Source organism: Mustela erminea, chromosome 1 (assembly GCF_009829155.1).
Source record: "Mustela erminea isolate mMusErm1 chromosome 1, mMusErm1.Pri, whole genome shotgun sequence".
In the NCBI taxonomy this organism is placed as follows: Eukaryota; Metazoa; Chordata; class Mammalia; order Carnivora; family Mustelidae; genus Mustela; species Mustela erminea.
Genome location: NC_045614.1, coordinates 12,507,695 through 12,530,281, shown reverse-complemented (window position 1 = coordinate 12,530,281; position 22,587 = coordinate 12,507,695). Strand labels below are relative to the sequence as shown.

The window sequence follows — 22,587 nt, the reverse complement described above, 5'->3', positions numbered from 1 at the left end:
AGAATTATCTCAAAATTATCAATCTCTCTTGTGCCTGTCACCTGCAAGAGACAACCCTGGTCCCCATTACTCTTTCTTGGGGGCACTCTTAAACCTCAAACCTTAAACCTCAAACATCTCCTCAAAACACTCCATATATGAGTTTTTACTACAGAACGTTCAACACCAGGCTCAACAGTTAGATTCTGCACAGTAGAAATGGCTTGCCACTGAACTCCACAACAAACATCTATTGAGTCTCTACCTCATGCCTAGCAACTGTGAAAGGTGCTGGGACACAGATACATCCTATCCAGTCTCAGACCCAGGATGGAGGAGCCACCTTGCAATGTGAGGGAGACATCTGCTGGTCACCATGGGGAATGTGAAGGAAGGCACGTTCTCCCCAGGACTGAAAGGATGAGTAGGCCTTCTCTGGGCTGAGAGCAAGGAAAAACAATTCCTGTCGCAGAAACAGAGACCAGTGAAAGCAGAGAGTGGGGAAGTATGTGGTTGGATCATAGCCATGTGTGGGAGAACTTGGGGGAGATAAGCCTGAAAGGGCTCCTACTTACAGTCAATGAGGAGGGGATCTGGGACTCCGAATCTTGAGAACTTTAAAGCCCATGGACTTGCTGTGTTTCCAGCACCCAAAATGGTAAAAACTAAATGAAATGACACATTCTCAATAAAAGTACATTACGGAGTACAGTGAAGGAAGGACATGCACCGTGGGAAAGGAGGGAGGTGGCATCTGAGCTGAACTCTGAAGGATGAACAGTCCCCAGCACACAGCGTCAAGGAGGGAACAGCAGGCAGAGGAACCAGCATGAGCAAAGGCAGGGAGAAGTGCCCAGAATGGGGTTGGGGGAGGCTGGGAAGTCAGACAGGGTCAAAATGTGAAGGGACTTTAGGCATCTTGGATCCTAAAGCAGCAAGGACCCTATATAGGGTCCAGGGAGGAGTGGGCTGGAAGGAGGTAACAGCCCGGACTGAGGGTCCCATCAACACCCTCCTCTAAGCTCTAGCCCACTGGCACAGCTGAAGATCCAGAATGTGGGTGCAATCTGGCACTACTCAAGTCCAGAAAGGACATCAGAGAAACAGATGTTCAACCAAGAAGTGAATTCAGGACTAAGAAGAAAGATCTTTGTTGTTGCTTCTGATGCCCAGAAAGGTAAGGATATAAGGCTAAGGTCACAGAAGGGGATCAATAGGAAGCCAGGAGATGGAGTGGAGCCCAAGGTCTCAGTTCAGCTGCATCTTCCAGCCCTGCCTGGAAGGGGGCGCTGTGACCCTGGACAAGTGCCTTGGCCACTCTGGGCATCACTTTCTCTTTTATGAAATGGGGGTGAATGATAAGGAGAAGCAACACTCGTGTATAAAGAGCCCTGGCACAGAGTAGGTGTGCAGTCGAGGTGAACTCTACCCTTTCAACCTTTTTCTTGAACTGTGGGTACCATGCTTTCATTTTTCTCACAGGTATTTCTTGTACACCTACTGTGTGTCAAGCAGTCTGTGGTCACTGGAGATAAAATGACCAAAACCAAAGTTCCTTTAAAGCACAACCTTGTAGCTTTGCTCAGCTGTTCTGCCAGGCAGGATTTGTGCATTTCTGGGTCTCTGCACCGGGTTTGACCCAGGGGTGACCAACAAATATTGTCCTAATCATTTTCTACCCTAGACATTCATCAGCCCCCACTGGGTGCCAGAATCTGTACTCACAGCTGCAGACAGAGAGATGGGTCAGACCCAGCCCAACCCAAGAGTAATGTCCTGCACCTACTTCCTTGCACAACACTGCACCCCTAGCCCTGGGCAAGTGGAGGAGTTACCTATGAGTCTTCCAACTGATCCCAGACACATGGACTTGGCAGGACTCATCAACTGTCAGTGGATCTTTTTACCTCCATGGGTTTCAGGGAAGTCATCAGGGCTGTAGTGTCTTGGGAGTCTACTGCACCTTCATGATGTTTCTCTCCCAGGATTTGAATGACTCCAGGACGCACCTATCTCTCCCCTGTTCTCCCCTCTTGTTGTAGAGGTGACACTTAGGTCCAGTCACTTTCCATCTCAGCACATACTAGGAACAATTCCACTAAGAAATGGACAGTTAAATTGAAAAACTCTTCAAATCCTTGGTCACCGTCTTGTTTAAGAAGTCCCCGCTCATTTTGCTAGGCGGCAGTGTGTTGGTACATGGAGGGAGGAAACCTCATGCTTGATCTGCTCCTTGATAACTGGGTAAAATCGGAACAGGCCACACTAGCTGGTTAGTTTGATAAGCAGGACCAGCCTCGGTACCCAAACACTGTGCCCCAGATAACTCTTATCTCCAGCTCAGAGGACATCCAGCCCCAGCTAGCATGTATCCAATAGTTATGTATGCAACACCTGAGCCCTTCTCTGGGAAGCCCGCAGTGACCAGGACTAATATGCCCGACCCTATGGATATGACAGTAGAGGGGAGAAGGCAGGTGACGGATAACTGAATTTAGACAAGTTGGTGATGAGTTTGAGGAAAGGAAGGCAATTGGCTACGAGAGGCCAAAACCTAATCCACAGACAGCTGGGAGGCTGGGGGTAGGCTGCGGGGGTGGGAGGCAGTGGTTTCATGGGTTAAGTGACATTTCAGCTAAGACAGTCTGCTCCAGGGACAGAGTGAGAGGAAAGGGCACATCAGGTGGAGGAAACAGCATGTGCAAAAAACCTGAGGTGGGAAGATGAATGTCCGTCCAAGGAACAAAAAAAAGGCCAACATGACAGGATCTTGAGCAGCAAGGAGGTGTGAGTGACTCAAAATTGCCTAGAATGGCAGATGGTGGTCAGATTACAGAGTACATTACCCTCACATTCCCAAGAGACATACATTTTACAAGAGGGATACTGGCCCTGATGTCAGTGAATTTCAGATAAATCAGGGAAGAGCCATTCACATTTCAGTGGAATTTTGCATCACACAGGCTTTCCATAGGGTTGTAATGAGACTTCATTTCTTTTCTCAGTCAGTTTTATTGAAGTGTTAGGGGCACTTGTTAGGTGCCCAGCTGTGGGAACACAATACTAAGCAAATTCCGAATGGTTCTACCCTCTCAGGGCTGCCAGTCTAATGGGGAGGTGTTGATCAAGTAATATCTATAATGCAGTCCAGTGAGCATTACTGTGGAAGTAGAATTCTCGGCCGCCTTCAGAGCCCTGGAGATCTTACTCTGTAGCATGGAGGGCTCACAGTGGCCACACTCAGCACCTGGAGCTTTGCAAGCTTTGGGTTCTGCTGCCCAGGACCCATGTGCATGTTGTAACATTTAGCTGTTTGGAGCTCTGGCAATCATGTGGCCTGGGGGAAGAGAATTTCATCTCCAATTCCCACTTATGTCTCGTGGCGCTAATCAAATGCCCGAGTTTGGGTTTGAGCCTAAACTGGAAAACCAACTAAGGACGAATCTCCAGAGTGGAGCGAATCTATGGCTCTGTCTCCACCTTAGCCCTGAGCTGTGCATCAGATCTCATCTGCCTGCAGCTCTGTGGCTGATCCTCAGGGACTCTTTAATTTCCACAAATGAAACGGAGCTGGGGAATTGTGAACCAACTTTTAATGAGCCCTTAAGTGCCACCGAGAATCCCATGGCTTGTTCGCTAACAAAACTTGAAATTGGTTTCTAGGGATTGCTATGCCAGCAGAGTTTGGCAGATTGTGCTGGGAGCATGTCCCACTGGGCTCTTTAATACCTGTCATGTGTATAATATTTTTAATCTACCTGCGTACTCCAGCAAGCACGCCCAGGAGGCTTGACTAATGGCACAGAGAGCATTGGGGTGGGGCTGGAGGTGGCAGGTTTAGATGAATTCTAATTGCTGCTAAGGAGACCCCATGACATCACTTCGGCTGAATTCTCTGGTGACTTGTTTTCTCTTTATTTTTTTTCTTTAATTTATTGTTTTCATTTCTTAAAGAGACACCAACCGGCCACCAATGTGAACTGCTCATTTCTCCTCAGATTCTTAAACACAGATTGATAGGCAAGCAGAGATTTGTGTGATAGCATGGATAGCTACCTGCTTTAGGGCACCGACTCACATCAAGCAGATGTGGGTTCAAATCCTGACCCTGCCACTTTATGGCTATGTGAACTTGGTGACATAAATTGGTCTCTCCGAGCCTCCATCTGCAAATGGGAAACCTAATAGTAATAGCACTTGCCTCGTAGTGCTGTGTGGTGCTTGTAAATGCTCAGTAAGTGCTAAGTAGTGTCCATGCAAAAGGAACAAACCTTTTAGAATCTCTAAAAATAAGAAAGACCTTCATTTCAGCCCAAGTTAGGACAGCTTCCCAGGAAACACACTCTTCACAGGGAAGAAAGTGCTCCCGAGAATGAACAGTCGTACCAAGGTTGTATACTTTTTTATATCTTGTAAAACTCAAAAGATTACGGATTCTAGATTAGCAAGCCCTATATGGAGTGCATAGTACATAGGTAGGAATCATGAGTTTTATCATACAGGAATTCGGGAAGCAGGAGCATTGATCTCTCTCTCAAGGACAAGGCAGTTTTTCTTTAAGCCACTCATGCACGATACAGATATACAACGCATGACCAGCAGGTCGTAAATCAGACTTTTGGTTTGACCAAAGTTCATGTACAGTCATTGTGACTTAGAAAAAAAATGTAAAATGGGTTCTGTTGGAGAAATTTTGTATCACCATGCATATCACTTTATTACTCAGTAGAATCCTGTAGGTGTGTGAGCCAACCAACCACCCCATGTCCTGAGAACCAGCATTTGCCGAGTGCTTCTTTGGCTCCAGGCTTGGGAACTCAGGCACAGAACAGGGCAGATGAGGTCCCTGCCCTCCTGGCATTCATTTTGAAGTGGGAAGGAAATAATACTCAAGATTAGGAGAATAAGAGCAAATAATCAAAGAGTTACACATTTATATTTGTATCTTCAAGGGAATCAAACACATGCTGTGATTTTAAAATTTTATTTATTGAGAGAAAGAGGAGCAGTTGGGGCTGAGGGAGAGAGAGAATCTAAGCAGATTCTGTGCTGAGTGCAGAGCCTGATGCAGGGCTCAGTCCCAGGACCCTGAGATCATGACCTGAGCCAAAATCAAGAGTTGGACACTCAACCAACTGCACCACCCAGGTGCCTCAGCATGTTGTGATTTTAAAGCAGTGTGTTCTAGGCGTTGAATGGAATGCCTCCCCTGTTTATGAGATTGTTGCACTACACACCTGATGAATGACTGAGACCTGGAGTCGCCATGAAAGGAAGAGTTTTCTCATGGTTAAAAGCATCCACAGAGGATGGTTAAAAGTATCCCTCACCCACGCAAGGGGGAAGCCAGCTTCAGATGCCTTGCATACTCCCATGTGAGTGGAGGAGATGACTCCCCCCATTGGATGTGGAAGGAGTGACAGACTCCTAACTCCCTTTCTGATTGAACAGAGACTGTTTCAGTTGTCAGGGACAGAAATGTACATTTGAGGGCAAAAAAACCCAAACCAAAACCAGGAATCCAGTGACTCCTGTACTGGGACATGCAGGGATTGGGGGAGGCAACCCTAGGACTCAGATAATGGCATCACAGCTCTCTTGCTTTGAAATTTCCAATTTTCACATGTGTTTTTATTTCCTTCTCTGTTTATGTAGACAAGCCTCATTTCAATTACCCTAAATGGCAGAGCCCACAAAGGGGAAAGAGGGCTTCTCTCTCCCGCACCTGCATGCTTTGTTTTATTAAGGAGAGTACATGCTGTAAAGAGCACTGAGTGCTATATGCAAACAATGAATCATGGAACACCTCATCAAAAACTAATGATGTACTGTAGGGTGACTAACATAACACAATAAAAAATATGTACTATTTCTGCTTGTAGAAGTCTGGAAGTTATGGGGAGCGGGCAAATGCATGGTCCTCAGCCCTCAGCCCCAAGCCTGACTCCAGAATTCTCTGAACCCTGGAACCTGGCCAGATCCACAGTCTGCCTCTTTCTTCCAACCCAGGTATCGGACATCCAAGGATGGAGGAATTTGCTGAACACGCACCAGACCAGACCTCTTCATCTTCTCATCAGGCCCCTGTTCCACATTCAGGAAGCCAGAAACAACCCCAGTGAGCTCCGCTGAGTTGCCGGCGGTAGCTGACACTGGAAAGCTCTGGGTGGTAAGGCCTGCCTCAGAGGGAGGAGGGGCTGCTGCCAGTGCCAGGGGCCAGATCCATGTCTGTGAGCCGGTGAATAACAGTATTTGCTTCCTGTCTCTACAAGTTCTCCTCCCTGCGTCCTCCCTTCACTCCTTCCAGCCACTTCCCCAAGCCTGTCCCCTATTTCCACACCCCCCCACACACACACACCATGACCCCTTCCTCCTACAGATGACCATTCTCTATGAATAAGAATGCCAGTTCGAGGGGCGCCTGGGGGGCTCAGTGGGTTAAAGCCTCTGCCTTTGGCTCAGGTCATGATCTCAGGGTCCTGGGACCCAGCCCCACATCAGGGTCTTCGCTCAGCAGAGAGCCTGTCTACCCCCCCCCCCCGCCTGCCTCTCTGCCTACTTGTGATATCTCTCTCTCTCTCTCTCTCTCTCTCTCTCTCTTTCTCTCTCTCTCTCTCTCTGTCAAATAAATAAATAAAATCTTTAAAAAAAAAAAAAAAAGGATGCCAGTTCTATTCACTAGCAACTTTCCCTGTGCCAGCCCTTGAACTAAATGCTGTCCTTGGGTCATCTTCTGAGGTAGGTTCTTCTAAAGCCCCACCACACCATGATGAGACTGAGGCTCACTGTTTAGTCCCTCACCCATGGCCATGCATATTTTAAGGGGTAGCTGGGATTTGAACCAGCTCCAGGGCTTGAGTCTCACAGCCACACTGCCTGCCTTGGTTACCCTGGTCTTCTGACCCCGTTCACTCCCTGCTCTTTGTTAGGGAGGCTCTCAATCCTGCCGGTCCCAACTCCAGCTTCAGCTGTTGGGTCACATGAGGTGCTTCCCAAGCTGGAGATCAAGATGGGGGGCACAGCTCCCCTCTGCCTCCATCCCATTCCCACAGCAGTCAGTCCACCCCAACTCTATAACCACTCTTTCTTTTCCGATCTCTTCCCCAGCTTGGTGGGCTCCTTCATTTGTGTGATGGACACTGGGAGGCCTGGGTCACTCCAGTCACCCTGGATTCTAGCAGGTCAGCCTCTTCCCCTTTGTCAGAGGAACACTGAGGAAAGTGACCACCAGAAACAGAATCAGAGTCTCTGTCAGGCAAGGAACTTCCAGGGATTAAATTTTTGTTCCCATCATCTCGGGGAGAATTTCATTCAAGGGAGGGCAGGGGAGAGCCGAGAGCTCCCGGTCCCCCATGGACACACTTTCACCCATGGACTTCCACACTCACCCTCTGACCCCACTGAGAGTGAATTTTCTAATGCTGATTAAATCTTCACCTCTCCTCCTTTTGTCTAGACTCTGAATCCTAGGATAAATTGTGGCTTATGGCACTGGCTTAAAATTCTTCACACACAGCTGAGCCTTCTGTACAGAGGAATATTGGGAGTGGAAGCTAAATGGGTCAAAGGAGAAGAACCATAAACCCATGGTCCAGCCTGTCAGGGTGGAGTAAAGGTGTACATCACCCAGCTCTTATCTCACCTGTTTCCTGCAGCCTGGCTCAGATCCCAGAGTTGTGAGCTTTAATGTAGCCCACAGACACTGCACATGCCCTCAGATCTGCTGCAGCCCACTCTGCCCTGAGCTGTCCCCACTGTGCTCAGTTAATCTCTTCCTGTCCTTGAAAAGAAAGTGCTGCCTTCAGACCTCCCACATTTCTCTTCCTTCCTAGATCAGCACAGAGACTGAAATCTGCAGATAGTTTATCATCAAATAAAATGGTGGGAGAAAGAATCCAGGCAACTAGGTGCAGAATGGGATGAGCAATGAGCAGCCTTTCCAAAGGTGATTTTCTTTTCAAGGCCATGGACACTCCCTAGACTAATCTCAGCTCATGTGCCTCATGTCTTCTGGTCAGTTTAGCCTCCAAACTCCCACAGCTTCCTCCCAAATGTGGTCATTTCAATTTAAGCAGTCATTCTTGAGATTCCTCTCCTTTAGTGTTAGTGGGAAGTTTACTTCTCAACACCTTTATTTACTTGCATTTAAATTTTGCAGTTAAGAATTGGATTCAATGAAATCCTGCCTTTTGCAACAATGTGGATGGAACTAGAAGCTATTATGCTAAGCAAAATAAGTCAATCAGAGTGAGACAATTATCACATGATCTCACTGATTTGAGGAATTTGAGGGAAAAAAAGACAGAGGATGATAGGGGAAGGGAGGGGAAAATGAAACAATATGAAACCAGAGAGGGAGACAAACCTTAGGAGACTCTTGGTCTCAGAAAACAAACAGGGTTGCTGGGGAATGGGGGCTGGGGGAGGATAGGGTGGCTGGGTGACGGACATCAGGGAGGGTATGTAGTATTGTGAGTGCTGTGAATTGTCTAAGACTGATGATTCAGAAACCTGTACCTCTGAAGCAAATAATACATTATATGTTAATAAAAAAATAATAATAATAGTGGCACCTGGGTGGCTCAGGTGGTTGGGCATCCGCCTTCGGTTTGGGTCACAATCTCAGCGTCCTGAGATTGAGCCCCACATCAGGCTCCCTGCTCAGCAGTGTCTTCTTCCTCTCCCCCTGATCCTCTTCCCTGCTTGTGTTCTCACTCTGTCTCAAATAAATGAATAAAACCTTTAAAAATAATGATGATAATAATAATAATAATTATAAAAATTTTTAAAGTACACTGATATAAGATAGAAATTCTGCTTTTCTCTCTGTTCAAGAGACAACATTTTCTTGAATTTTTGGTCTGTTCTTGATAAGAAAATGAAAACAAAGGGGTTTTATTTTTCCTCTTTTGTTTGCCCAGAAAACCACTTTCTATGTTTCATCTTTATCAGGTCTTTGATCACTTAGTTAAAGCTTCTCAATGTTATGGGATCTGAGTTTTGTTAACGACTACATAAGCTTACATATTTACCTTTGGAATCCCTTTTTTGCCACCTTGGTTAAACAAATAATTAAGGTTTAAATTCTGTAATGATCTGTAATCTTATTTGAGCATATGCTTTATAACTTTCTGAGGTTTTTTTAACAAAACTCCCTGGGGTTTCAATTGTAAGTCTTTGACTCCTTGGCTTTTTTATTTGGTGTGTTAAGTTACTTGGAAAGCTCTGTCAGTGATAAGTCTCCGGTTGTATTGCTTGGGTAAATACTGTAACTCTTCTAGAGATAGACGAAATTCCCAAAGTTTTAATATATTCTGATATAAGGCCATCACCTGATGTCCTAATTATTGAAGTGTTAGTTGTCAGAAATAACTGAATTTCCTTGCCAGTTATGTTGTAACCTCTCATCAGATCTTTAACTATGTCCATTTTGAGTCTTTTGTCATACATAGTTATTGTTTGTATTCTCTTGTGAAACGTTTCATCTTCCAGGAGATTCATAAAAAAGGGTTTTTGATAAACATAGGGTTTGATATCTTTAAAATTTTTTTTAATTTTGAGAACTAAAAGCTGCATTCAAACTGAACAAGAATTACTAACATGGAACTAACTAAACTGAGGATGATGACAGTTTTTGTGACCCTTGTTTGAAACATTCCCGGTTCTCCTAATGTTTGCTTTTCCAGACTACGGAAACCTTTTCTTAAAGTATCTATGACTTACAGAAATAGGAAAAAGAATTCATCTGTGAACAAACTGAAGACTTTAACTTCTCTCTGTACCTGAACCCTCTGAAATTCAGAAGGTCTCGGTGACTGTTCTTTCTTTTAAGGGTAATTACAGCTATCTGCATAAGTTCAATAAGAATCTTCTCTCCTTGTAAGGGGACACCATTGGAAACATTGACTATTTTACCAAGGCCTTGATTGGAATGTCATATTCGAGAGAGGCATGTATAGACTCAGGTATGACCAAACAGCTTTAAGACACTAACATTGACTTTATGAAATGAAGAACCATAAAGCCCCTTGGAACTGTTGGCCTGATACCTGTTTAGAGAGTTCCCAGGAGCCTCACCAGGTAAGTAGAGAATGTCACTTCCTGGCAGGTGCAGGAAACACAGAATACTTTAGGGACCTCATGGAGAGGAATTCACCCACATCTACAGGTACTGCAGCCATGTCTGATGACAAGCACTTGGCTTGGCTTCTGGCCTAGAGAAGCTACAATTTCAGTTGAGATTCCTTTTGAGAGTTCCAGCAAAGCAGATTTTGAAAGATCTATATGGCCAAACATTATTCTTGCTAAGTTTGCATAAATAATTAGGCCAAGTTTATAAAAACTGGACGTTTTTCAAATAAATTGATCCTGATTTGGCTATCTCAGATTAAAAATGAGGGTTATGACAGAAAGAAAATATTTCAACAACACATCTTTGTAGCTATTAGATTTTAAGCACTTGGTTTATAATTTGCTCAGACCATTAAACTATATTTTTTTCTTTTGTTTCCATAAAGGTGCCTCTTATTAATTACCTGATTGCTTGCTAAATAAAACAGAGTGTGTGATGGATAACACCACTTGCTATGTCAACAAGGCCTTAAATGATTCTCAAAATGGTATTAGATATTCTAACTGCACAAAATGAAACATGCGCAAGCATAGATACCAAATGTTGGGTATGAATTTCAGATATCATCAAAAGATTCCAGATATCACTTAAAAGATATCACCAAAAGATATTGCTAAAATATATACATATTCAAATTGCACTTTAAATGATCTCTCTCTCTTTCCTTTAGTGACTGGTTAAATTCCTGGACTGGAGAAAGATTTTGGTCAATTACCAAAGTTTTGGGTTTTTTTCAGGCTTCTCTTTCTTAATATAATATTAACCTTATTTTGTTGTCCTTTCTGATGTCTTCCTGCCTGGTGCCAAGCCTCCTTCACTGCCATAACTTCCAGCCAACAGATAATTCTTTCTACTCAAGGAGGTTCACATATGTTGTCTACCTTGGATTTGCAACCTCTGCCTTTGGTAACTCCTATATTAATAGGTTAACTCCTATTTCCAACTGACCAATGTCGACCCAAAGGTAAGGACATCTCTATGCCCCTATTCAGCAGGAAGAAGTTACAGAAGAGAAGCCTTCCATCCTCAGCAACCTTTTAGGGCAAGGTTTGGGGCAATCTTGCTAAAATACTTAGCAAGATTTTAGGGCCAAAACTTGGGGGTGGGGGTGATGTGGGGAACTAAGGCAGAAGGAAATATAGATAAAATTAAATTTCTTTATGACCTGCAGCCCATTGGCAAATGCTTCAAGCAAGCAGAGTATACATTCCTCCTTAATATTAATGCTCTGCTAGAGAAAAAAACAAAAAAACAAAAAACCTTAGCTTGATAATACATAAGCCTCTAGTATCCTGCGACTCTTTACCATAGGAAACTCAACTTAGAAATTTCCCCTTATCTTTACCTCCCCCAAGTCACAAAGTATATAATCACTTGCTCCTCACAGTCCCGGAGCAGCAGTTCATGTCCCTGTGGTTTAATAAAATCACCTTTTTGCACCAAAGATGTCAAGAATTCTTTCTTGGCGGGGGGGAGGGGGGCTCTGAACCCCAAATTTCAAACCACATCATATGGATGGAGGGCTGGCAGGAGTCTGGAGCCCCCTTACCAGGTGTTGAAATGAGAGAGACCACCTGGAGAGGCGAGAGTTTTAGCATGCTTTTCTTTGTTTTATTTTCTATCTGTTGATTGGAAATCTGGAGTAACCACAGGTTTGATTCTGGGAGAACCCGTAATCAGCATGGGGCCTGTAGTCAGCTGGAAAGGCTGTCAGGGTCTTGGGCTCAGACATCAGTCTCCCCTCCACCCCGCCTCACCCATCCCTGCGTGCCCACAGGTCCTGGCGCCTCCTGCTGGCTCTCGGTGAAGCTCGGACAGAGGAGATGGCACAGTTTCATTCCCAGGAATCCGCAAAGTGAGGCGTGTAGGGTCTGGGTCACCGGGGTGCCGCGCTCAGCGGCTCCACGCGCAGCCAGAGTCCGCCCTCCGCGCGCAGGATCAGCTCCGGCTTCCTGCGCGGCTCCTCCTCGCCCGGCAGGACCCGGAAGCGCAGCAGCGTCAGCGCCAGGACCACCTTCATCTCGGTCATGGCGAACGTCTGCCCAATGCAGTTCCTGCGGGCACCAGTGGGGGCTCTGACTCGCCAGGGACCCCAGCAGGCCCCATGGTGCCCAGAACCTGGTCCGGGACCCTTTGCCCCGCCCGCAGGGATGCAGGAGGGGAGCAAACCATGCCTGGGACCCCCATGTGGGCTTGCCTATCCCCGAGCTTGGCTCGGACCCCAGCCCTGGACTCAGGCCAGGAGACAGGGGGAAGGGGCGCTGCCCACACTGTGGACCCCTCGTTGGACCTATCCTACCCCCACTTCCCAGACCCTTACCTCTAACCTCTGAGGAGGGGAGAGAAGGAGAGCCATCCTCAATTTCCCCCTTTCCCGCCACCCCAAAACCTTGTCTGGGATCTCAGTCCCAGACCCCTGCCCCACCGCCCCATTCCCACCTCGGTTGCCCCCTGAGCTCACCTGGGCCCCGCAGAGAAGGGAATAAAAGCCAAGGGTGACCTCTCCTTGATGTTTTCTGGGTCAAAGCGAAAGGGGTTGTATACCTAAGGGTGGAGAGAGGCAGGGCTGCTGGTTGAGGTTTCCCAGGACAGCAAGCTTGGGAGAGGCAGACGTACGGTGGGGGGAGGTGATGTTTGATTTGCCAGGTCAGAACCCTGCGCCCTCCCCTAGGTTCCCCTAGGGGAATTGACAAGGAGGAGGGTGTGCTCTGGGTTTGGAGGGGGAGGCAGCACCTCAGGGTCTGGCCACACAGATGGGTTGTGGTGGGTCCCAAAAATACTAATGAGGCAGGTAACACCTGTGGGAGACAAGGAGCCAGTCAGGAAGAGTTTCCCCCTGCCTGATGGGCCCCTCTTCCTGCCCAGGAGGCTCCTTCCCCCTGAGGTTGTGGGCACCTTTGGGGATGACCCGGCCATCTGGGAGCACAATGTCCTGGCTACAGCAGCGGGAGATGACTGTGACTGAGGGATGCAACCGCAGACTCTCCTTGATGCACATGGTCAGGAAGGGCAACTGGGTCATGTCGTCCCTAAGGAAGCACCCCCAACAATTATCCACACAGCAAAAATATGCCCCCATGAGATCCTCTCTCCCTATACCAAAATAAATTCCAGGTGGATCAAATATCTCCAAACTCACTGAGTTCTGTACATTAAACATATACAGCTTTTGGTATGTCAACCACACCTCAATAAAGTGGTTTTTTAAAAGAAAAAAGAAAAACAGCATCACAGAAGTAGAGCAAAAATTTAGCTGGGTGTTTCTAGAAGGTTTTCTGAACAAAACACAATACTCAAAAGCCAACCATAAAAAGGTTTACAGATTTGCATAAAAATTACATACTGTTTATTGCAAGAGAACAAAATCAAAAGCCAAACAAGTAAGAAACAACCAAAACACAGCCAAAGTTCTATCATGGTATTAGAGATACTAGCTAATGCAATTAGATAAGAGCAAAAAGGACAGTTAATGCAATCTGAAATGTGGGGGTAAATGTGTCATTTTTGGCAGATAGTGATTCTATGCTTAGAAAACACAAGAGAATACACCAGAAAATTTTACAAACATTGAAGATAAAGTAAGGGGTTGGATTCTTTTTCTCTGATCCCCTTCAAATGCTGTGGTGATTTCAATTTTTAACAGCTGATATTGTTAAGTAGTTCAAACTGGAAAACTATAAAACACACCCCTCTGACTCAACACCATTCATTTCCCATTCTCACAGTTTGCCTACGTTCTTATTTTTTATTTGTCCTTTCAGAGTTACTTTTTGCATTAAAAAATTTTTAGAGTAGCATACTATATGTTACGCACACTGCTCTGTATTTTTTCATTCAACAGTACAGCAATCTTCTCTTGTATACTTCCTGAGATTTGTGTCAGGAATAAAGGCAGCCTTGGGACACCTGGGTGGCTCCATCGTTAACCATCTGTCTTCGACTCAGGTCATGATCCCAGGATCATGGGATCCAGTCTTGCACTAGGCTCCCTGCTCAATGGGGAGCCTGCTTCTCCTCTGCCTGCCTCTCCCTCTCCCCCTGCTTGTGTTCTCTCTCAGTGTCTCTCTCTCTCTCTCTCTCTCTCTGACAAATAAATAAATAAAATCTAAAAAAAAAAAGGGCATCCATATTCTGGAACTATAAAATAATTTCCCACAGTTTCCTCTAGAGCTTTTAAGACACTTTTATTTTTTATTTTAAATATTTGCTTCCATCTTGATGTTATCTGTTACAAGACATGAGGATCAGGTTGAATGAACTTTTCTCTGAGTAGCTCCCCAGTTATTCCAAGAGCTTTTTTTTAAAAAAAGATTTTATTTATTTATTTGTCAGAGAGAGAGCGAGCAAGAGCGAGCACAGGCAGACAGAGTGGAAGGCAGAGTCAGAGGGAGAAGCAGGCTCCCTGCGGAGCAAGGAGCCCGATGTGGGACTCGATCCCAGGACGCTGGGATCATGAGCTGAGCCGAAGGCAGCTGCTTAACCAATTGAGCCACCCAGGCGTCCCTATTCCAAGAGCTTTTAAAAAAAGATTTAATATGGGACTCCATACTTAGCATTTACTATGTCCACTGGACACAAAATTCATATGTATATTAAAAAATTAGTTCTCCATGTTGAAATAATAATCAATTAGAAAAGATAAAGATTGATGATGATGATGATATAAATACCTGGATTAAGCTTAGCCCCCCAAAAAATATAGAGATTGAAATCTGTATGTTCCAATGAATTTTTAAACTTCTCTTAATACAAATAGAAGATATGGGTCTTCATATCTTAACCCTAAGATACAGAAGTATCTTAATTTAACAAAATAGGGGTTAATTTAACAAAATATGCATAAGAGACCTGATTTTAAAATTTAGATTTTATTAAAAGACTAAAGAGTATTCAGATATCCAAAAATGGGAGTATTCCTGCCACAATCTAGGATGGTATGTGTTCAAATCATGAAGTAATCCATTTCTACAAGTCAATCATATATTCACCTCAACCAATAAAATATATTCAGTTCAAGTGAAAATCTACCAGATGTCTTTAGGAACTTGATAACCTTACTCTAAAACATTTCTGGAAGGATAAAAGATCACGAAGAATTAGGTCAATTTAAAAGGAAAAGATTAGGGGGCACTTGGGTGGTTGGTTGAGCATCTAGCTCTTGATTTCAGCTCATGTCAGGATTTCAGGTTGTGGGGTCAAGCCCCATGTCAGGCTCCACACTTAGCACAGAGTCTGCTTAAGTCTCCCTCTCCCTCAACCCCTCCCCAACTCTCAAATAAATTAATAAATGTTTAAAAATAATAAAAATAAAGATGAAGGGGTGCCTGGATGGCTCAGTCAATTAAGCATCTGCCTTCAGCTCAGGTCATGATCCCAGGGTCGGAGGATCGAGCCCCAAGTCGGGCTCCTTGCTCAGTGGGGATTCTTCTTCTCTACCTGCCACTTCCCCTGCTTCTGCTCTCTCTCTCTCTCTCTCTCTCAAATAAACAAATAAAATCTTTTTTTAAAAATGTTTACTAAAAAATAAAAATGAAAGATTAAGGAAGAGAAACTCACTCTGCCAGACATTAAGACCTACCACAAAGATGCAGTGATGAAACAAACAAACACACAGTGTGGCTCTGCTGCAAGAACAGGAAAGGAGACTCATGCAACAGAGAATGTGAGTAAGTGAAGCCTTACCATCTGGTAAGAGAAGCGCACAAAACCCTATAATAAGGACAGACAGTAGGGCTGTGAAAGAAAGTTTAGACAAATGTGTCTCCATAAAAATTAACCAAAAGTGCTCCCTCAAAAGTCAAAAGGCTATCTTTTGCAACACAAGACTGAAAAGAATTATTTTTAAGTGAGTCATTATAAGTAAATATGAAAAAAGAGAAAAACTCAGAGAAACAACAAAAAAGGTGAGTACCACTCACATAAAGTGAATACAAATGGCTCATCAACATGCACAGAAGGAGGACCTGAATAGACATTTTTAAAAGAGGACACATGGATGGCCAACAGATACATGAAAATGTGCTCAAAATCACTAATTATCAGAGAAATGCAAATCAAAACTACATTGAGATCTCATCTCACACCTCACAACTGTTAGAATAGCTATTATCGGGGCGCCTGGGTGGCTCAGTGGGTTAAGCCGCTGCCTTCGGCTCAGGTCATGATCTCAGGGTCCTGGGATCGAGTCCCGCATTGGGCTCTCTGCTCAGCAGGGAGCCTGCTTCCCTTCCTCTCTCTCTGCCTGCCTCTCTGCCTACATGTGATCTCTCTCTGTCAAATAAATAAATAAAATCTTAAAAAAAAAAGAATAGCTATTATCAGAAACACAAGAGATAATAAATGCCTATGAGGTTGTGGAGGAAAAAGAATACTGTGCACCGCTGGTGGGATTGTAAATTGATTCAGACACTGTGGAAAACAGTGTGAAGACTGTCTCAAAAAAATTAAAAAGCAGAACCACCACACTATCCAGCAATCTCACCTCTGGGTAGTCATCCAAAGAAGATGAAAACTCTAACTCAGAAAGTGTATTGACTACGATACTGTAGGTAATCACACTGTATTGCATATTTGGAAGTTTCTAAGAGAATAGGTCTTAAAAGTTCACGTGACAAGAAAAAAAATTCCATAATTACATATGGTGACGAATATTAGCTAGAATAATTGTGGTGATCATATGCAATATATACAAATATCAACTCATTTGTTGTATACCTAAAAGTAATAGAATGTATGTCCATTATACCTCAATATTAAAAAATTTTGGGAGTAGCCCCCCAAAATGTGCAAAAGATGTTAAAACTCTTAATTTAAAGAAACATTCCTAAAAAGAGGAAATATGATAAATTGGCTAAGATTTAAAATTCAATACAGGGGCGCCTGGGTGGCTCAGTTGGCAAGGCAACTGCTTTCAGCTCAGATCATGATCCTGGAGTCCCAAGATCAAGTCCCACATTGGGCTCCCTGCTTGGTGGGGAGTCTGCTTCTCCCTCTGACCCTTCCCCTTCTCACACTCTCTCTTTCCCTCTCTCATTCCCTCTCTCAAATAAATAAATAAAATCTTTAAAAATAAAATTCAATAGAATAATAACAAAGGTAAAGGTATGAGAAATCTGGCATCATCAACTTCAGTGGACAGGAACAGATTTGCAGTAGCTACTAAAATGATAAAAACTTGGACTGTCTTTGACTCCGCAATTGCCCTTCCGGAAATTTGCACTGGAGAGACATTCACGTGTGTAAGCATGGGTCAGTGTTCACAGATGTTGACTACCCCATATTTATTTTATGAAAAGATTAGACACAATCCAGGTATCCATCAATGGGAGAGGTTTAGATAAATTATGGTAAAGCCATATGGTATAATATTACACAGCAATCAGAAAGGAGGAACTAGAACTCTGAAGTCCTATCACACACTGCAGCACTGCAGGCTGAAAGGTAAATCAGCGCAGAGACTCTGGAAGGCAATTCATCAATGTCCAGTATAATTGAGAATACTAACATGAGTGACCTCATAATGGGGTGAACCAAGTAAACTATGGGCAGCTATGTAGAACACAGAAATAAAGAGCCATAAGACTCATGTTGAGTGAATGGAACAAGTCACAAACTGTATGTATATAGAAATGCAAAATGTGTTAAGGACAAAAAGATGAGAGAGAGAGAGAGAGATGACAGAGATGATAGAGAGATAGACAGATGTATAGATAGACAGTTATGGAAAGACACATGATAAATCAATGAATCTAGACATCCCTGGGGAGAGAGAAGGAGATTCAACTGAGGGGGGGGGACGTCAAATGATAACTGTTGTCTCCTTTATGTCTCAGGGCAAGAACTTGTTCTCATCACGGTTTTTGTAATTCAAAACTCTTTTCCAACAGTTGTGTTTTGAGGAAATGAAAAGATCTCAGAGACTCTTTGCTAATGTGTAGGCCTTAATTCCCATTGGCGGGGGTAGGGAGATAGTTTTCCTGTAGATATAAGGATAGTCATCTTCTGGAAGGACACACAGGAAATCATTAACAGGAGTTACTCCTACGGTGAGGATTAAGAAAAACTTCATTTCTATTATAAACCTTCTCTTTCTTTTAAAGATTTATTAATTTATTTGAGGGGCAGAGGGAGGCAGGGAAAGAGAGAGAGAATCTTAAGCACATGTCATGCTTAGCGTGGAGCTGGACACAGGGTTTAATCTCACAGCCCCAAGACCATGACCTGAGTGAAAATCCAGAGTTGGACATTTAACCGACTGAGCAACCAGGTGCCCTGATTATAAATTCTCTTTTTATATACCTTTTTTTTTAATTTTTATTTTTTATAAACATATAATTTTTATCCCCAGGGGAAAGGTCTGTGAATCACCAGGTTTACACACTTCACAGCACTCACCAAAGCACATACCCTCCCCAATGTCCATAATCCCACCCCCTTCTCCCAAACCCCCTCCCCCCAGCAACCCTCAGTTTGTTTTGTGAGATTAAGAGTCACTTATGGTTTGTCTCCCTCCCAATCCCATCTTGTTTCATTTATTCTTCTCCTTTTTTTTTTTTTTACCAAGTGTATAGTTTTGTTTTTTTTTTTTGAAATCTTGGTTGAAACAGCATAAAAGTGTTTCTCTATTCTACCTCACAGGGCTGCTATGCTGAGTGAAGGCATGGCATGGAAAATGCTACCTACAAGATGCCTGTCCAGTCCAATGCCTGCTGTACATCCCCAAGACCCTGGCCTGACCCAGGCCTCAAAATCCCCTCCCCGGTCCTCATGCTACAGCTTGTCCTCTCCAGTATGTTCTCACACTAGCCCTCGAAAGATCTTCCTGGTATCCAGATCTGACCTGTCCTCCTCCTGCTCAAATAATCCCCGCAGTTCCCCCATTGCCCTTGGGTTGACAATTGAGGCCAATGACATTGATTCTAAAGTCTCCCACAACCAGTCTCTGCTATCATTCCCCAGCCATGTCACCTCACCATGAGTCAGTGTCTCTTTCTCTTTTTATTTCTCTCTCCCCCTATGTCTCTGCCTGTCTGCCTCTCTTTCTCTTTGTCTTCTCCCTCCTTCCTTTTCTCCTTCTCTCTGTCTCTCCCTTTCTCCCTCCTTCCCCCTCTCTTCTCCCTTTCCCTCTTCCCTTCCTCTATGCCTCTTCACTTTGCCCACTCTGTCTTCTTGAACTAACTGCACCCTAACTACACCCAAATATCTACCAGTCGTCACTCAGCAAAGGCGCTCTCTCTACCCTTAGACTTGCCTCTCATACTGTCCACCACCCTAGTCCAGCCTATGTGGACCAGGAGTGTCCTGACCTGAGACAATTCTCCCACAAGTCTGGAGCTCTTGGAAGACAAGGGCCAGGGCTGGTCCTTCTTGGGTCTCCAGCACACAGAATGAGCTAGGATGAATTGGAGAAGGTACAGAATTGGGAATGGAAAGGTAGTGTGGCAGTGTTCTCTGAATGGAGGCTGGATGGATGAAGGTGCTGGTATTCCTGGACAAGAACTGAATGATTTTAAAACCACGTATCCCCTATGAATCCTGAACTGAACAATATGGAAGGAATTAGAAGGCAAGAGAGAAGCAAACATTTAAGGAGTGAATATGTTAAGGACAAAAAAAAATTGATTTAAGAGAGAAAAGTAAGAGAATGGAATGGAAGTTCACTTAATGAAAATGTACTAAGTGGCATCATTGGCCTTCAGACATTGTCACTCTTCTGTCAGCAGCCCAGATCTTTCTCAATTTCCCCTGCTCTCCAAACTGGGCACAGGCCCTGACTCTGAGCTTTGCTTCTATTCTCACTAAGCAATAATGACAGAATTAACCAAAAGATCCTTTCCCTTCCCCAGCTGGGGAGCAAAGCCAAAGAGAGGCTCAGGAACAAACCATGATGTCCTGCACTCACCATTCAATCTCTTGAGGTTCGCGGTCCCTCAGGAGCTCCTGCACCTCCTGCCGACAGCGCTCCTGGTATTCTGGGTGCTTTGCAAGGTTGTACAGGACCCAGGAGAGGCCACTGGCTGTGGTGTCATGGCCTGAGAAGCAGCCAGACAGGCTTGGGTCTCTGGGCTTGTTCAGCACCAGAAGGTGGACAGCGCCTTTAATTAAGGCCCCCAGGGAGGATGGGGTGGGGTGGGGTGGGCTGGTCCAGGGCCCACCTACCAAGTTCCTTGGATTGGACAGACCCCTGCCAGACCCCTGCCCCACTCCCCCATAGTCCCACACTGGGATGCTCACCTTCAAACATGAAGGTGTCAGCCTCTGCTCGGATGTCCTCATCTGACAATTGTTTTCCATCTTCATCCTGGAGAGAAATAAGACATGCCCCCACACATACCCCAAATCACATCAGCTCTGAGAGCTCCTGAGCCTAACCTGAGACAACCTCTGAACCTCCACCATCCATCAGAGACCCAAGCCCACCCTGCATTCTTACACCTCCTTTGTTCACTATCACCAGAGACCCCACACCACAGCCCTCCTCCCAGGTCTCTTTACCCCATCCTTTTTCCCTCATGGGAGGAATCAGTGATTCATGAATATTTTCATGTTTCTAGATGATGAAATCTTTCTGGGAAAAAAGTTACCGGCAGGGGCGGCTGGGTGGCTCAGTGGTTAAAGCCTCTGCCTTTGGCTCAGGTCATGATCCCAGGGTCCTGGGATCAAGCCTCACATCGGGCTCTCTGCTCAGCAGAGAGCCTGCCTCCTTCTCTCTCTCTCTCTGCCTACCTCTCTGCCTACCTGTGATCTGTCTGTCAAATAAATTTTTTTTAAAAATCTTAAAAAATTTAAAAAAAAAGTTACCAGCAACCTGGATTTCAGGAGATTGACTGACAACTTCCCTTGGAAGTTGGAGATTGAGCATTGCTCCAGAGACATTTGCTCACATTCTAGGATAGTAAATCCAGAGATTCCTCATCTACACTGGCAATAAGCCAACAGAACCTACAGACATTGCCTTCTCAGTGAAGAGGACTTGCTTATACTTTTTTTATTTTATTTTATTTTATTTTATTTTACTTTTTCAGTGTTCCAAGACTCATTGTTTATGCACCACACCCAGTGCTCCATGCAACACGTTTCCTCCTTAATACCCACCGCCAGGCTCACCCATCCCTCCACCGCCTCTCCTCCAAAACCTTCAGTTTGTTTCTCAGAGTCCACAGTCTCTCATGCTTTGTCTCCCCCTCCGATTTCCCCCAATCCACTTTTCCCTTCCTTCTCCTAATGTCCTCCATGGTATTCCTTCTGCTCCACAAGTAAGTGAAACCATATAATTGACTCTCCCTGCTTGACTTATTTCACTCAGTGTAATCTCTTCCTGTCCCATCCATGTTGCTACAAAAGTTGGGGATTCGTCCTTTCTGATGGAGGCATAATACTCCATAGTGTATATGGACCATATCTTCTTTATCCATTCATCCGTTGAAGGGCATCTTGGTTCTTTCCACAGTTTGGCGACTGTGGCCATTGCTGTTATGAACATTGGGGTGCAGATGGCCCTTCTTTTCACTACATCTGTATCTTTGGAGTAAATACCCAGTAGTGACTTGCTCATACTTTAAAACTCTCTCTCTCTCTCTGTCTCTCCCTCTCCCTCACACACACACACACACACACACACACACACACACACACACACAGACGAAGAAGGGGCAGATGTGTCAGCAGTCCTTCATAAATTCCAGGATTAATAATGTAGGGTTACTGCTCCTGTGATGGAAGCATGGATGCATGTACACATACAAGCAACCTGTAGGTCTCAGAAGAATTTCAGAAAGAGGAAGCATGCCTACAAAGTAGCCTTTCTGTCTACTCGTACTTTTGTGAGCAATAAATGTGCTTCTCTGATCTAGGGTTCTGGTATATAAATACACACACACACACACACACACACACACACACACACACACATGAGCCTACCTTATTAAGTAGCGTAAAATCTCAGGCCCATCCCACTGTCAGACTTAACAGTCCACTGCAGGCTGCATTCCACATAGTCTTCTTTAAAACATATCCCTAATCCATCCCTCCCTTCCTCAAGCAGCTTCCATGGCTCCCCATTGCCCTCTGGATCAAGTCTAAGTTCTTCAATCTCAAATTTGAAATCAAGGTCCATTCTACCTCTTATATTTAGATCCCAGAGAAACACACCTTGGTCAGCAGGAGGACATCAATGAAGTCCAAAGTCTTGGTCTTGGCCTTGGCCTCAAGGAAGTCATCAACACCCTGATCGGGGAGAGTGCGGCGTCGCTCCTGGATAACAGCATCTGTGAAGTTGTGCACCAGGCGGCAGGCTCTGCGGAAGCGCTGTCCATCTGGAGTGAGGTAGTACAGGAAGTCCGTGTGCAGGAGGATCTGCTGATGCCGTTTTGCCACGAGGGCACTGAGCTCTAAGATGGCAGCAATATATTCACTAGGCTTCCTGCAGGATGAGGACATGAAGGGGGGCAACAACTTAGCTCACCTCAACACTGAGA

General features: G+C 44.7%; 1 protein-coding gene across 7 annotated transcripts in view; it reads right to left on the bottom strand.

Annotated features, from left to right (window-relative positions):
- Nucleotides 1-11,700: 11,700 nt before the first annotated feature.
- LOC116573875 (cytochrome P450 4F3) overlaps nt 11,701-22,587 on the bottom strand; it is a 46,854-nt gene continuing 35,967 nt past the window's right edge. For 6 of the 7 annotated variants that reach the window (XM_032314252.1, XM_032314227.1, XM_032314237.1 and 3 more), the window contains 7 exons: nt 22,262-22,532; nt 20,345-20,411; nt 20,013-20,142; nt 13,007-13,140; nt 12,845-12,909; nt 12,573-12,655; nt 11,701-12,165 (listed from right to left, as the gene is read on the bottom strand). In XM_032314252.1, the coding sequence (XP_032170143.1) occupies nt 11,988-12,165; nt 12,573-12,655; nt 12,845-12,909; nt 13,007-13,140; nt 20,013-20,142; nt 20,345-20,411; nt 22,262-22,532 (928 nt within the window). In that variant the 3' untranslated portion in view covers nt 11,701-11,987. The remainder of the gene's footprint in view (nt 12,166-12,572; nt 12,656-12,844; nt 12,910-13,006; nt 13,141-20,012; nt 20,143-20,344; nt 20,412-22,261; nt 22,533-22,587) is intronic. The other variant, XR_004279046.1, reaches the window with a different exon arrangement.